At 37.2% G+C, this 15,983-nt stretch overlaps 1 protein-coding gene across 1 annotated transcript in view; it reads right to left on the bottom strand.

The window, feature by feature from the left end:
* TDRD7 (tudor domain containing 7) overlaps window positions 1-15,983 on the bottom strand; it is an 89,641-nt gene that overhangs the window by 57,703 nt on the left and 15,955 nt on the right. Inside the window, exons 2-4 of the mRNA XM_082657028.1 lie at window positions 9,478-9,690; window positions 6,995-7,136; window positions 4,941-5,154 (exon numbers count right to left, since the gene is read on the bottom strand). Coding sequence (XP_082513154.1) covers window positions 4,941-5,154; window positions 6,995-7,136; window positions 9,478-9,684 — 563 coding nt within the window. The 5' untranslated portion in view covers window positions 9,685-9,690. The remainder of the gene's footprint in view (window positions 1-4,940; window positions 5,155-6,994; window positions 7,137-9,477; window positions 9,691-15,983) is intronic.

Raw genomic sequence — 15,983 nt, forward strand, 5'->3', positions numbered from 1 at the left:
AAAAACAGCTCTTGGTCTCACTGATCATTTCTATTGTTTTTATGATCTCTTACTTATTTCTTCTCTGATCTTTATCATTTCATTTTTTCTGCTGACTTTGGGCTTTGTTCTTTTTCTAATTCTTTTAGGTGGTAGGTTAGGTTTGAGATTTTTTCTTGTTTCTTGAAGAAGGACTGTGTTGCTATAAACTTCCCTCTCAGAGCTGCATTTGATGCATCCCAACTTTGGAAAGTTCTATTTCCATTTTCATTTGTCTTTTGAGGTATTCTCTGATTTCCTCTTTTTTTTAAACTTTTTAAATTTATTTATTTTATTTGTTTATTTTTGGCTGCATTGGGTCTTCATTGCTGTGCGCAGGCTTTCTCTGGCTGCGGCGAGCAGGGGCTACTCTTCATTGTGGGATGCGGGTTTCTCATTGAGGTGTCTTCTCTTGTTGTGGAGCACAGGCTATAGGTGTGTGGGCTTCAGCTGTTGTGGCACGTGGGCTCAGCAGTTGTGGGTTGTGGGCTCTAGAGCACAGGCTCAGTAGTTGTGATGCACAGGCTTAACTGCTCCACAGCATGTGGGATCTTACCAGACCAGGGCTCGAACCCATGTCCCCTGAATTGGCAGGCAGATTCTTAACCACTGTGCCACCAGGGAAGCCCTCTGATTTCCTCTTTGATTTCATCATTGACCAAGGTTTTTTAGCAGCATGTTCTTTAGTCTCCACATGTTTCTTCTTTTCCCATTTTTCTTTCCATAGTTGATTTCTAGTTTCATACCATTGTGGTCAGAAAAAAAATGCTTGATATAATTTCTTCCTCTTAAATTTGTTGAGGCTTGTTTTGTGGCCTAGTATGTGATCTGTCCTGGAGAATGTTCCATGTGCACTTGAAAAGAATGTGTATTCTGCTGTTTTTGGATTTAATGTCCTATAGATAGCTATTAAGTCCAATTGGTCTGTTGTGTTGTTTAAGACCACTGTTACCTATTGATTTTCTGTCTGGATGATCTGTCCATTGATGCCAGTGGGTGTTAAGGTCCCCTACTATTATTGTATCATTATTTTTTATTTTAGCCATTCTGATAGGTGTGTTGTGGTGATACGTCAATGCAGTTTTTTAAAAAAATATTTATTGGGCTTCCCTGGTGGCGCAGTGGTTGGGAGTCCGCCTGCCGATGAAGGGGACACGGTGTTCGAGCCCTGGTCCGGGAAGATCCCACATGCCGCGGAGCGGCTGGGCCCGTGAGCCATGGCCACTGAGCCTGCGCGTCCGGAGCCTGTTGCTCCGCAACGGGAGAGGCCGCGATAGTGAGAGGCCCGCGCACCGCGATGAAGAGTGGCCCCCGCATGCCGCAACTAGAGAAAGCCCTTGCACAGAAACGAAGACCCAACACAGCCACAAATAAATAAGTAAAAAATAAAAATAAAGGAATTCCCTTAAAAAAAAAAATTAAAAAAAAATTTATTTATTTATTTGGCTGTACCGGGTCTTAGCTGTGGCACACAGGATCTTTGTTGCTGTCTGTGGGAACTTCGTTGCAGCATGTGGGATCTAGTTCCCTGACCAGGGATTGAACCCGGGCCCCCTGCACTGGGAGCACGGAGTCGTAGCCAATGGACCACCAGGGAAGTCCCTGTCAATGTAGGGTTTTTTTTTTTTTTTTTTCTGTCAATGTAGTTTTAATTTACATTTCCCTAATAGCTAATGAAGTTGAACATATTTTCATGTGTTTTTACATTTAAAGTAATTATTGTTTTGTTAGGGCTTATGTCTGCACTTTATTATTTGTTTTCTATTTGTTCCCTGTTTCTCATTCTTCTATTTATCTTTTCTTGCACTCTTGTGGGTTAAACATTTTTGAAAATTCCATTCTGATTTACTTATAATGTTTTTTTAGTATATCACTTTGTATAGTTTTCTTATTGGTTGCTTATGCATTTCAATACACATATAACATCACATTCTACTCATCTCAATGTTTTGCCACTTCAAGTGTAAAAACCTTACTTTCATCTAGGTCTCCTTGCCCTCCCTACTTTACAAATACAATTGCTTTAAGTTTTTCTCTACATATGCTAGCACCTCATCAGATGGTGTTATAATTTTTACTTCAAACTAATATGATTCAAGAAACTCATGAGAAGAAGGATAATCCATTTATTTACACTTGTTTTTACCCATTTTGCTCTTTCCTTTCTGAAGTTCCAAGCCATTTTATATTACATCTTTTCTGTTGAGAGAACTTCCTTTAGTCACTCTTTAAGAGTAAGTCAGCTAATGACAAATTCTCTTAGTTTTCTTTCATCTGAGAATGTTTTTATTTCCCTTTCAGTCCTGAATTATACTTTTGCTGGATACAGAATTTGTGGTTGATAGGTTTTTTCCTTTCAGCACTAAAAATGTGCCATTTCCTTCCTTCATGATTCCTCCATGACTGTGAATGAGAAATCCACTGTCATTAAAACTGGTATTCCCCTACGGGTGATGTGTCATTTCTCTCTGGCTGTTTACAAGATTTTTTCTTTGTCTTTAGTTTTCAGAAGTTTCATTATGATGTGCCTTGGTGTGGGATTCTTTGGATTCATCCTGTCTGGGATTTCCTAAGCTTCTTGAACCTGTAGGTTTATGTCCTTAGGCAAATTTGAGAAGTTTTCAGCCATTATGCCTTCAAATACTCCTTCAGTCCCATTCTTTGTTTTGAGGCTCTGATAATACAAATATTAGATCTTTTCTTATTTTCTCCACAGGTCCCTAAGGCTCTGCTAGATGTTTTTTCCCCCCGTAGGCCCCTCAGGTTCAGCTAGTTATTTTGTTTTGTTTAAGTCTATTTACTCTGTTGTCCAGATTGGGGAATTTCTATTGTTCTATCTTCAGGTTCACTAATTCTGTGCTCTATCATATTCATTCTGTTATTGAGCTCATACACTGCTTTTTTATTTTGGTTGTTTCATTTGGTTCTTTTTTGTATGTTCTCTTTCTTTGGTGAATTTTCTATTTTTTCATTTTTTCCAAAAGTATTTGCAATTGCAAAATGAAGCGTTTTTACAACAGCTGCTTTAAAATTGTTGTCAGATAATTCCAACATCTGATTCATCATAATGTTCGTGTCTGTTGGTTATCTTTTCTCAATCAAGTTGTCATTTTCCTGCCTCTTAGTATAAAGATTGACTTTTTTAATTGTAACCTGGACATTTGGACATATGTTAAGACAAATGTCCTATTTTATTTTATTTTATTTTATTTTACATCTTTATTGGAGTATAATTGCTTCACAGTGGTGTGTCAGTTTCTGCCCTACAACAAAGTGAATCAGTTACGAATGTCCTATTTTAGCAGGCAGTTACTCCGTTTAGGTTTATCATATACCTCCTGGCCCACTTCTGTAGGCTGTGGTTCCAATAATAATTTAGTTTTCAGGGCCCTCATGGGCTATTCTGATCTGGTACAGCAGAATACACTTCCCTGGGCCCCTGCTGCTGGGGAGGAGGGCTGGGAGCACACTAGGCAGCAGGTCAGAGAGCACCACCTTGGGCCTACTCTGTGGGCTGCTTGGTGCTGGCAAGGCCCCCACTCAATCACTGCTAGTGCTACCTGCAGGGATGGAAGGCACTTACCTGGGCCATGCAGTGGCACTAGGTGAGGAGGAGACACCAGGCTATGGGGTGGAGAATGCTCCTCTGGGACCACAATCCAGGATGCCTGGTTTTGCTGTCATTTTATAGATTCAATTCAAAATCTTGAAATTTAGGCCCACAACCAGAGAAGACAATGGTACCTCAGTCACATACTGGACATAACTAGTGCTTTGGGTCAAGATCCAAATTTTAATTATGTATTTTCTAGACCATATCAAAAATTATAATAACTAACCATAAACACCATTAAATATATACCATTATGAAAAATATTTAAGGGTTACTTTATAAAAAAATACCAAAATATAAAAAACTAGTACCCTTTTACCTAACTTAACAAAATTAATTATTTCTAAATAGTCTAGTGTAGGGGGAGTGCTTGGGGAGAAGGGGACTATCTTTTATACAAAATGGAAGTTTTGAACACTGATTTAAATGAACATGATACAACAAAATTTGTTTTGCAGAGGTACAAACAGGATGGAAGAATGTGATACTGATTCATCAGGAGATGGCAAGCTTTTTCTGTGAAGGGTCTAACAGTACATATTTTAGGCTTTGCTGGCCATACTGTCTCTGCACAACTCTGTAGTTGTGTAAAAGCAACCACAGACAATATATAAATAAAGGAATGTGGCTGTGTTCCAATAAAACTTTATTTACAAAAACAGGCAATGGTCCATAAGTTGTAGTTTGCTCACCTGAGTTACCTCATAAAACCATAAAATTTACAGCCAGAAAGGAACTTTGAGATCACCCAGTTAACATTTTCATTAGTCAAATGAAGATACCACAGCCCCAAAAGATGAAATTATTTCACTTATTTCACCTGGCTAGTGAATGGCAGCATTCAAACTAAAACTTTAAAGTTGTGTTATTACTTCCAGTCCAGTATTCTGATGCATGGATGTATAATGCTACTGTATAATTAAGGGTATAATTATTGGAACACAGCAGAGTGTACAAATCAATCAGATTTTATTTAAAACTTACAAAATTAATTGTAAGAAAGGTTTTCAGAAAAAGTAAGTTATGCTGAAATAGCATTTTAGATCAATTTGTGAGAGCTTTTAAAATAATTTTTACAAAGAGAGATTACCAATAACGCACAACAAATACAAAATGGAGATATTCAGAGAATGACATTTAGACAGCCAGGAAAGTGGACTAACTAGTAATGATGCATTTCTTTACTAACATGTGAACTTGTATTACACAAAACAGAAAGTACTTCCTTCTTACCCTGAACACACATGTTTAATATTTATTATCCTAGGTTCACCAAACTTCTCCTTTTAGTCAGACAAAGCACAAATACCTGTTGTTGGTAGACATGGTCACATGCCTCTGCACTGGAACATCTTTGAATACTTCATTTCCAATAGTTGTATGTAATGTGTAAGGTGGCATTTCAGCAACAGATTTAACTCCAAGAGAGTTTCCTTTGTCTCTTAACAGTGTTGGATTAGGTTTTTTGCTGATAGAAAAATCTGAAGAAAATCCTGGTTGTCTGAGGGTTGCTTTTGGTTTTCCTACAAAGTCAGGCATACATAACGGAATCAATTAGCTTCCCAAAACCATGGTTTCATTATGTCACTCCCCTGTCCAGATGTTTTCTGTCGGTCTCTATTCTCAGAACAGTTTGTAAGAATATGAGGAGGTGTCACACCAGTCAGAATGACCATCATCAAAAATCTACAAACAATAAATGCTGGAGAGAATGTGGAGAAAAGGGAACCCTCTTGCACTGTTGGTGGGAATGTAAATTGATACAGCCACTATGGAGAACAGTATGGAGGTTCCTTAAAAAACTAAAAATAGAACTACCATACGACCCAGAAATCCGACCACTGGGAATATACCCTGAGAAAACCATAATTCAAAAAGAGTCATGTACTACAATGTTCATTGCAGCTCTATTTACAGTAGCCAGGACATGGAAGCAACCTAAGTGTCCATTAACAGATGAATGGATAAAGAAGATGTGGCACATATATACAATGGAATATTACTCATTCATAAAAAGAAACAAAATTGAGTTATTTGCAGTGAGGTGGATGGACCTAGAGTCTATCATACAGAGTGAAGTAAGTCAGAAAGAGAAAAACAAATACAGTATGCTAACACATATATATGGAATCTAAAAAAAAATGGTCATGAAGAACCTAGGGGCAGGACGGGAATAAAGACACAGACATAGAGAATGGATTTGAGGACACGGGGAGGGGGAAGGGTAAGCTGGGACGAAGTGAGAGAGTGGCATGGACATATATACACTATCAAATGTAAAACAGATAGCTAGGGGAAGTAGCCGCATAGCACAGGGAGATTAGCTCGGTGCTTTGTGACCACCTAGAGGGGTGGGGTAGGGAGGATGGGAGGGAGATGCAAGAGGGAGGAGATAAGGGGATATATGTATATGTATAGCTGATTCACTTTGTTATACAGCAGAAATTAACACACCATTGTAAAGCAATTATACTCCAATAAACATGTTAAAAAAATAAATAAATTTTTTTTAAAAATAAAGAATATGAGGAGATGGTCACTAGAGGGTCGGTCAGCAGGGGATGAGTAGATTGGTGTGTATTTAGCAGATGAGGTTCTTCAAAACGTGGCTTCATCTGCTAGGCTAGCCCATTACTTTCCCTCTACTCACCAAGTAACGTGGTGGCAGTCACCTCACATTCTTACAAATGCAGCACACTCAGCCATGATCTCAGTCCTCCCATCTCTTCTCCATCAATTTAAATTCTTCCAACTGTTAGAGGTCTGGGTTCAAGTCTCCCCTTTGCCATGAAGCCCTCCACTGCCATTCTCACAATGATTGCTCCTTTGTCTAAAATGCTCCTTGTGGCATTTAGGCATCAACTCTTTTCTACCATCATTGAACTATTTCTTGAGAATTTAGTTTTAGAAATGATTATAAGCTCCTTGAGATAAATGATCAGTAAACACAGGCTGAGTTGCCTATAATACCTTTATGTACTATATAATTCACGTTTTTCTGAAAATAGAGGATTTATAGTAAAAGACATGTTTTCCTAAATAAGACATTAACTTAGAGGTTCTTGGTTCATCCAACATTCTAGATGAGCCTTTCCCCCAAAATAAAGAGTAAAACCACACTTTGCCATAATAAGGTTAATTAAAATCTATGCTGAGTTATTTCACACTGTATAATTACTTTACTTAATAAGTCATGCTTATCATGTTCACTTAATTTCAAATGGAAATACTAGCTTCAGGACTTCTCCCTTGACATATGAATATTAACAAATAAAGGTGTTTATCATGAATACAAGCAATATTTCCATCTGACAGTATATTCATAGACAGGCTTTAAAATTTTAGCATGTGAAAAGATCTTACCTTCTAGAAAAAATGGCATGGTTTTCTTTACTCTCATCTGACAATTAACTTGCCGACCAGTTTTCCTTTTAGAACTCCTCTGACGAGCCACAAGCTGAGCAATTCTTGCAGTTTCTGTGCAGGCCACGGCATAGCAGGTAATCTAATTATGAGAGGCAAGGCAAGAGGAGAAACATTTCTCAGATTCACTGGTACCTAAAGGCTGATTTTTCAAAGTGCATCTTTGTGTGTTTATATGTCCCAAATCAAGCTGTATGCAAATATTCATGTCTCTCTCTCTTTGATAATGTTAGAGCTAAATTATATTTTCTGCAAGAGAAATCAAGCATAGTCCGGCACACTGAATAATCTCTCCTCAAATTGAAACTTTCACTTATTCCTTAAACAGGTATTTATTAAGCATCTAAAATGTGCTAGGTACTGTAGGATTAACAAATGAACCAAACGAAACCTGTGATTTGCATATATTATCTCATATAATTTGTGAGATATATTTTATTCCCATTTTACACATGGGAAAACAGAGGCTCAGGAAAGTTAAGCAAACTTCTCAAGCCACACAGCTAGGCTATCTCTCTGAATTCAAAGTACACACTTGTAACTGCTATTTGTATTTAGTGGTCTCCCAAAGACCACTAAATCCTAGTCTTGCACTGCAATGGATTAGCTGGGTGACTTGGGGCAATCCAGTTTACTTCTAAAATCTTAGTATTATCAGCTGTAAAACAGGGAAGAGCTTAGATCTGGGGTTTTCAAACTGTTCAATGGAGCCACAGAATTCCATGGAGGTGCCTCAGGGCTGTGAGGGCAAGACAGGGTAAGCAGAGGCCTGGACCCTCTGGCACCTACTTAAAATACAGTAGCTCAGTTTTTTATCTTTAAAAAAAAATGGTGGGATATATAGGATATTTGAAAAAGGATTTGAAAAAAGAATGTAGACTGTTGAGATTAGACTATCTCTAGAGAACCATCTAGTGTTAACGTCTTTGATTCTAAGTTGAAATCTAGAACAGGAAAGCAGTGAGGCTTTACACCACAAGCCAAAACATGTTCCTATTCTTTGGCCCAGTATTTCCATTCCTGAAAATGTAAGAATATACTTCAAAAGAAGAAAAAGTTACATACCCAAATATGTGTATTAGGGGTTATTTTAATAGTCAAAACCTGGAAACATTAAAAATGTCCAAAATAGGAGAATAAAGAGTTGAGTGAATTATAGCATAGTAAGTATATGAAGCATTACTAAATTATTAATTAATTCATTCAGATATCTGATCATTTATACATTCAACACATATTTATTAAACACCTACTGTTAGGGGTAAAAAAAAAAAAATCCCTTATCCTCAAGAAACTTATGAAGGAAAGAGAGGCAAAGAGACTAAACAGAAAACATTATGTCATGTGTAAAACTGGATGTATTACAAGGGGCCAAGCAGACAGAAAGGAGGGCTTAAATCTGTCTGGGAGAACCAGGGTCACTGAAGAAAGTTTTATTATTAATATAATATTTAATTAGTTTATACCTTCTCATTATATAAAATTTATTACAGATTACGTGAACCTCTGACCACTCTCCCAATCCTGGGCTCCTTTTCTCCTCTATCCACTGCCTCCCTACCCACCCCCCTCCCAAGAGGACAACTATTATAATTTTTGGTGAGAAATACTCCAGACCTGTTCTACATATTTACATATATAGAAATGTACCCTGAAAAAGGTACTGATTGTGGGGATGGGTGCCTTTCTGTCTTGGATGGTGGTTTGTCCATATCTTTCATACTGTACGTTAGGCAGAAACCAAGAAGTGAAACTTTTGGGTCACAGAGTATATGCAGTAAAAAATTCACTTGCTACCACCTAATCGCCCATGTTATATATAAAATATTCTTCAAGAGAAACTAAAGGATTTAAAATTGTAGAATAACATGATCACTGTTACTAAAGTGTGAAGGTGAGGAACAGGCTAGGGACTAAAGACAGGGATAACAGTAGGGAGGACTCTGTAATAACCAGAAGTGATGATCAATCAATTAGAGGCTGAACTAGGATCCAGACAGTAGGAATAGATAGGAGTCAGGTCAAATTATGAGAATTTTAAAGTGTCTACTAGATTCCGTAATCAGGAAGTCATTAGTGACCTAGGCAAAAACGGCCGTAGCAGGTCTATAATGAGTGGGTATGACATTTAGGCAGTTAAGGTCTCCAGTACATTTAGTTTGGACAGTGAGACTGGGTAAAGTTTAACTTGAAAATTTTTAATTTAATATGGTTAAAACCTTATTTTTACAACGGAAAGAATTTGAGGGTAAAACAAAAGACACGAGAATCTTGGCTGTGCTGTGGATGCTGTTCTCTCTATCACTACCAATCTTGGCTAGTGCTTTTCACTTTGACTTCTACCCTAATTATGAGATTGGAAGTGCAAGACAGGCAATTAAGAATTGGTTTGACTCTTCTGAAACACACAATCACCTTCTTACCTCTCCAGATCTACTAGTCTCTATCCTGACAACTGCTGGCACACTTCTCAGATAGGCTTCTAGCGTAGGATAACCAAATTGCTTGAAGGGGATCCAGTCTCCAGTTAAGGATCTGTACTCTCCTTGGAGCCGGGGTAATGCTATTCCGCTCTTATGAGACTGTAGAACAGCTCGTAGCATTTTTGAAACCAGATCTGCTTCCAGCATCTTCACCTATAAGAACACAGTGGAAGGTTACTATAATGATGCATTAGTCTGTGAATTCAAATATATTTTCAGAGTTTACACTTGTTTGAGTATTTCATAAATTGCTATTGAATACTTTCTGTACTATTACAATACAGGGAAATAACTGCTGTGGTAGAGAAAAGCATGGAATACTATGAGAACGTTAGGGAAGTCAGGAAGGCACAAAGACTAGCCCGGGGAGGGACAATATCAGGGAATGTTTCCCAAACGGGAGGAGGCCTGATGGAGTCCTGAAGGACAAGATGAAATCGGCCAGGCAAGGAAGCAAAGGGTGTGTGTGGGTGGGGGTGGGGGATGGGGAGAGGTATCAGCCCCAAGTAGAGGGAACGGAAAATTCAAAAGGCACAGAAGTGAGAGAGAAGCACATGGCTGGTTCTGAGAACCCCAGGCAGTTAAGTGGCTGGACATGAATGAACAAAGGCTCTAAGCTGAGGACTGAAAGATGGGGATGGGAGAGGTGAGAAGAGGCAGACCCAGAAGAGACTACTTATGCTAAGATGTTTGCATTTTTGCCAAAAGTAATGTGAGACCTTGGAGGGATTTTAAATAGCAGAATAAAATGATCAGCTCTGCATTTTAAGAAGATCACTCCTCAGTAGCAGGGAAAATAAACTAGAAGGAGAAAGATAAATGAGTTGTAAGAACTGAAGATATGGAAGATCTGAAAACAGGGCCTTGGGAAAAAACAAAAAATCAGTATCAGAGGTAATTAGGAAGTGGAATCAACAGGAACTGATTAACTGGTTTGAATTATGAGAGAGGCCCCAGATTTCTAGTTAGAAGCGTGGTGGATAGTAATGGCCCACACTTAGGTGGGGTAGAGGCAGGTTCGCAAGAGAGGAAGGGAGTGAAATCGTTCTGGACATATGGAGGTTGGGATGCTCTTAGGGCAGCCACGTAGTTATATTCATTAGGAACTTAGGTTAGAAATCTGAACTGCTTATAGATTTGTTGGCCTTCAGCATATATGTGGTATCTGGTGTCCAGGGAGTTAAAAATAAGGTTAAGGATGGACTGCTATGGAAGGCTGTCATTTAAAAGATGCGCAGAGGAACAAGAACCTATAAAAGGCTAAGAAAAAGGGACCAGAGAGATAGAAGTAGAAAAGGCAAAGTCACAGTGTCATACAAACAAAAAGAGGAAAAAGCCAGAAAGAATGGCATATTCAAAAATGTCATATGCAATAAAAGACAGGTCAAGTGAGAGAAAAAAGAAAAGTGACTAATAAATTTAGGTACCAAAGAAATCCATGGGGACCTTGGCTAAGGATTTTCATTGATCAGTAACAGGCATTTTTCTAGATTAATCACTCATATTTTCTTTGGACTAATGGTAAAGAGAATGAAGATAAATTCAGAGAAGGACATCCAAGCAGCTACGAAAAGTAGATTTAGCCTTTCATTACAGGAAGGAGAAAGGCAAGCCATGGACAACTTGCTAATTTTTCCTTCAACAGTGCTATCCGATAGAACTTTCTTCCCTGGTGATCCAGTGGCTAAAACTCCACACTCCCAATGCAAGGAGGCTGGGTTCAATCCCTGGTCAGGGAACTAGATTCCACATGCCTCAACTAAGAGTTCTCACGCTGCAACTAAAGATCCTGCATGATGCAACGAAGATCCTGCACGTGGCAATGAAGATCCTGCATGCAGCAACTAAAACCCAGTGCATCCAAATAAATAAATAAATAAATATTTTAAAAAAGAACTTTCTGTGATTATAGAAATATTTTATATCTGTGCAGTCCAACATGGTAGCCACTAGCCACATGTAGCTACTGAGCACTTGAAATGTGGCATGACTAAGGAACTGAAATTTTAATTTAAATTAAATAGGGCAAGTGGATACTATATCGGACTTCACAGAATTCTAGACAATCTTGCTCTTTCTCTGGTTTAGAAACATACAGGAAGAACAGCATACAGTTTTAGCAATTTCCTCATTTGTCCATTTAAAAAAGGAGACAAAATAGCTCATTTGCAGGTGCTCTTGATTATAAATATAATACTCAAAAGATGGCAAAGTTTAAATGGTAAATAACCTAAGTATGCATTATGTACTTGGCTCTACTAAACATTAACTCTTCAAATTGTCACCACTAGCACCAATGGCATTTAATTAACACTATTAATTAAACAGTAAATTAATTACATAGTAAATAGTCTAGGAAGGTCCTATACTAGGTCTATATTCTCACTCTCTCTATAGACAGAAAGACATACACAAATATATATGTATATATACACATATATTTATATTAAAATATATGTTTATATTTATATTAAAATCTTCATTTAGGTATAATTTACATAAAATAAAATACTTATGTGTAGTGTTTATTGAGTTCTGAAAGCACATATATACTATGTAATCATCACCACAATCAAGATCTAGACATCACCAAAAATGTGGGGTGTACAATATATGTAAAAGTAAAATGTACAACCACAACAGCACAAAGAATGAGTGAAAAGAACTGGAAGTATATTATTGGAAGGTTCTTATACTGTACATACAGTAATATAATATTATTTCAAAGAGGAATGCAATAAAGAGATATGTTGTAAAACTTATGACAGCCACTAAAATTTTTTAAGAGGCATAACTAATAAGCCAGTAGTAGTACAGGTAAAACAAAACAGAAATTCAATAAAAAACTAGGTAGAAGTAAAAAAAAAAAAAAGTAGGAAAAAAGAGAAAACAGAAACAAAAAGAACAGAAAAGGCAAACAGAAAACATCTAGCAAAATGATAGATTTAAAGTCAACCATACCAGCAGAAGCAAGAAGAACTACAATCCTGCACCCTGTGGAACAAAAACCACATTCACAGAAAGATAGACAAGATGAAAAGGCAGAGGGCTATGTACCAGATGAAGGAACAAGATAAAACCCCAGAAAAACAACTAAATGAAGTGGAGATAGGAAACCTTCCAGAAAAAGAACTCAGAATGATGATAGTGAAGATGATCCAGGACCTCAGAAAAAGAATGGAGGCAAAGATCGAGAAGATGCAAGAAATGTTTAACAAAGATCTAGAAGAATTAAAGAACAAACAAACAGAGATGAACAATACAATAACTGAAATGAAAAATACACTAGAAGGAATCAATAGCAGAATAACTGAGGCAGAAGAACGGATAAGTGACCTGGAAGACAGAATGGTGGAATTCACTGCTGCAGAACAGAGTAAAGAGAAAAGAATGAAAAGAAATGAAGACAGCCTAAGAGACCTCTGGGACAACATTAAACGCAACAACATTCGCATTATAGGGGTCCCAGAAAGAGAAGAGAGAGAGAAAGGACCCAAGAAAATATTTCAAGAGATTATAGTTGAAAATTTCCCTAACATGGGAAAGGAAATAGCTACCCAAGCCCAGGAAGCACAGCGAGTCCCATACAGAATAAACCCAGGAAGCACAGCGAGTCCCATACAGAATAAACCCAAGCACAGCGAGTCCCATACAGAATAAACCCAAGACACATAGTAATCAAATTGGCAAAAATTAAAGACAAAGAAAAATTATTGAAAGCAGCAAGGGAAAAATGACAAATAACATACAAGGGAACTCCCATAAGGTTAACAGCTGATTTCTCAGCAGAAACTCTACAAGCCAGAAGGGAGTGGCATGATATACTTAAAGTGATGAAAGGGAAGAAACTACAACCAAGATTACTCTACCTGTCAAGGATCTCATTCAGATTCAATGGAGAAATCAAAAGCTTTACAGACAAGCAAAAGCTAAGAGAATTCAGCACCACCAAACCAGCTCTGCAACAAATGCTAAAGGAACTTCTCTAAGTGGGAAACACAAGAGGAGAAAATGACCTACATAAACAAACCCAAAACAATTAAGAAAATGGTCATAGGAACATACATACCGATAATTACCTGAAACGTGAATGGATTAAATGCTCCAACCAAAAGACACAGGCTTGCTGAATGGATACAAAAACAAGACCCATATATATGCTGTCTACAAGAGACCCACTTCAGACCTAGGGACACATACAGACTGAAAGTGAGGGGATGGAAAAAGATATTGCATGCAAATGGAAATCAAAAGAAAGCTGGAGTAGCAATACTCATATCACATAAAATAGACTTTAAAATAAAGAATGTTATAAGAGACAAGGAAGGACACTACATAATGATCAAGGGATCAATCCAAGAAAAAGATATAACAACTATAAATATATAGGCACCCAACATAGGAGCACCTCAATACATAAGGCAACTGCTAACAGCTCCAAAAGAGGAAATCGACAGTAACACAATAATAGTGGGGGACTTTAACACCTCACTTACACCAATGCACAGATCTTCCAAAATGAAAATAAATAAAGAAACAGAATCTTTAAATGACACAATAGACCAGATAGATTTAATTGATATTTATAGGACATTCCATCCAAAAACAGCAGATTACACTTTCTTCTCAAGTGCGCACGGAACATTCTCCAGGATAGATCACATCTTGGGGCACAAATCAAATCTCAGTAAATTTAAGAAAACTGAAATCACATCAAGCATCTTTTCTGATCACAACGCTATGAGATTAGAAATGAATTACAGAGAAAAAAATGTAAAAAACACAAACACATGGAGGCTAAATAATATGTTACTAAATAACCAAGAGATCACTGAAGAAATCAAAGAGGAAATCAAAAAATACCTAGAGACAAATGACAATGAAAACACGATGATCCAAAACCTATGGGATGCAGCCAAAGCAGTTCTAAAAGGGAAGTTTATAGCTATACAAGCCTACCTCAAGAAACAAGAAACACCTCAAATAAACAATCTAAACTTACACCTAAAGGAACTACAGAAAGAAGAACAAACAAAACCCAAAGTTAGCAGAAGGAAAGAAATCATAAAGATCAGAGCAGAAATAAATGAAATAGAAACAAAGAAAACTATAGCAAAGATCAATAAAACTAAAAGCTGGTTCTTTGAGAAGATAAACAAAATTGATAAACCATTAGCCAGACTCATCAAGAAAAAGAGGGAGAGGACTCAAATCAATAAAATTAGAAATGAAAAAGGAGAAGTTACAACAGACACCGCAGAAATACAAAGCATCCTAAGAGACTACTACAAACAACTCTATGCCAATAAAATGGACAACCTGGAAGAAATGGACAAATTCTTAGAAAGGTATAACCTTCCAAGACCGAACCAGGAAGAAATAGAAAATATGAACAGACCAATCACAAGTAATGAAATTGAAACTGTGATTTACAATCTTCCAACACACAAAAGTCCAGGACCAGATGGCTTCACAGGTGAATTCTATCAAACATTTAGAGAAGAGCTAACACCCATCCTTCTCAAACTCTTCCAAAACACTGCAGATGAAGGAACACACCCAAACTCATTCTATGAAGCCACCATCACCCTGATACCGAAACCAGACAAAGATACTACAAAAAAAAAAAAATTACAGACCAATATCACTGATGAATATAGATGCAAAAATCCTCAACAAAATACTAGCAAATAGAATCCAACAACACATTAAAAGGATCATACACCATGATCAAGTGGGATTTATCCCAGGGATGCAAGGATTCTTCAATATACACAAATCAATCAATGTGATACACTATATTAACAAATTGAAGAAGAAAAACCATATGATCATCTCAATAGATGCAGAAAAAGCTTTTGACAAAATTCAACACCCATTTATGATAAAAACTCTCCAGAAAGTGGGCATAGAGGGAACCTACTTCAACATAATAAAGGCCATATACAACAAACCCACAGCAAACATCCTTCTCAATGGTGAAACACTGAAAGCATTTCCTCTAAGATTAGGAAGAAGACAAGGATGTCTACTCTCACCACTATTATTCAACATAGTTTTGGAAGTCCTAGCAATGGCAATCAGAGAAGAAAAAGAAATAAAAGAATACAAATTGGAAGAGAAGAAGTAAAACTGTCACTGTTTGCTGATGACATGATACTATACATAGAGAATCCCAAAGATGCCACCAGAAAACTACTAGAGCTAATCAATGAATTTGGTAAAGTTGCAGGATACAAAATTAATGCACAGAAATCCCTTGCATTCCTATACACTAATGATGAAAAATCTGAAAGAGAAATTAAGGAAACACTCCCATTTACCACTACAACAAAAATAATAAAATACCTAGGAATAAACCTACCTAGGGAGACAAAAGACCTATATGCAGAAAACTATAAGACACTGATGAAAGAAATTAAAGATGATACCAACAGATGGAGAGA

Source organism: Grampus griseus (genome assembly GCF_964374135.1).
Source record: "Grampus griseus genome assembly, chromosome: 6".
Taxonomy (NCBI): Eukaryota; Metazoa; Chordata; class Mammalia; order Artiodactyla; family Delphinidae; genus Grampus; species Grampus griseus.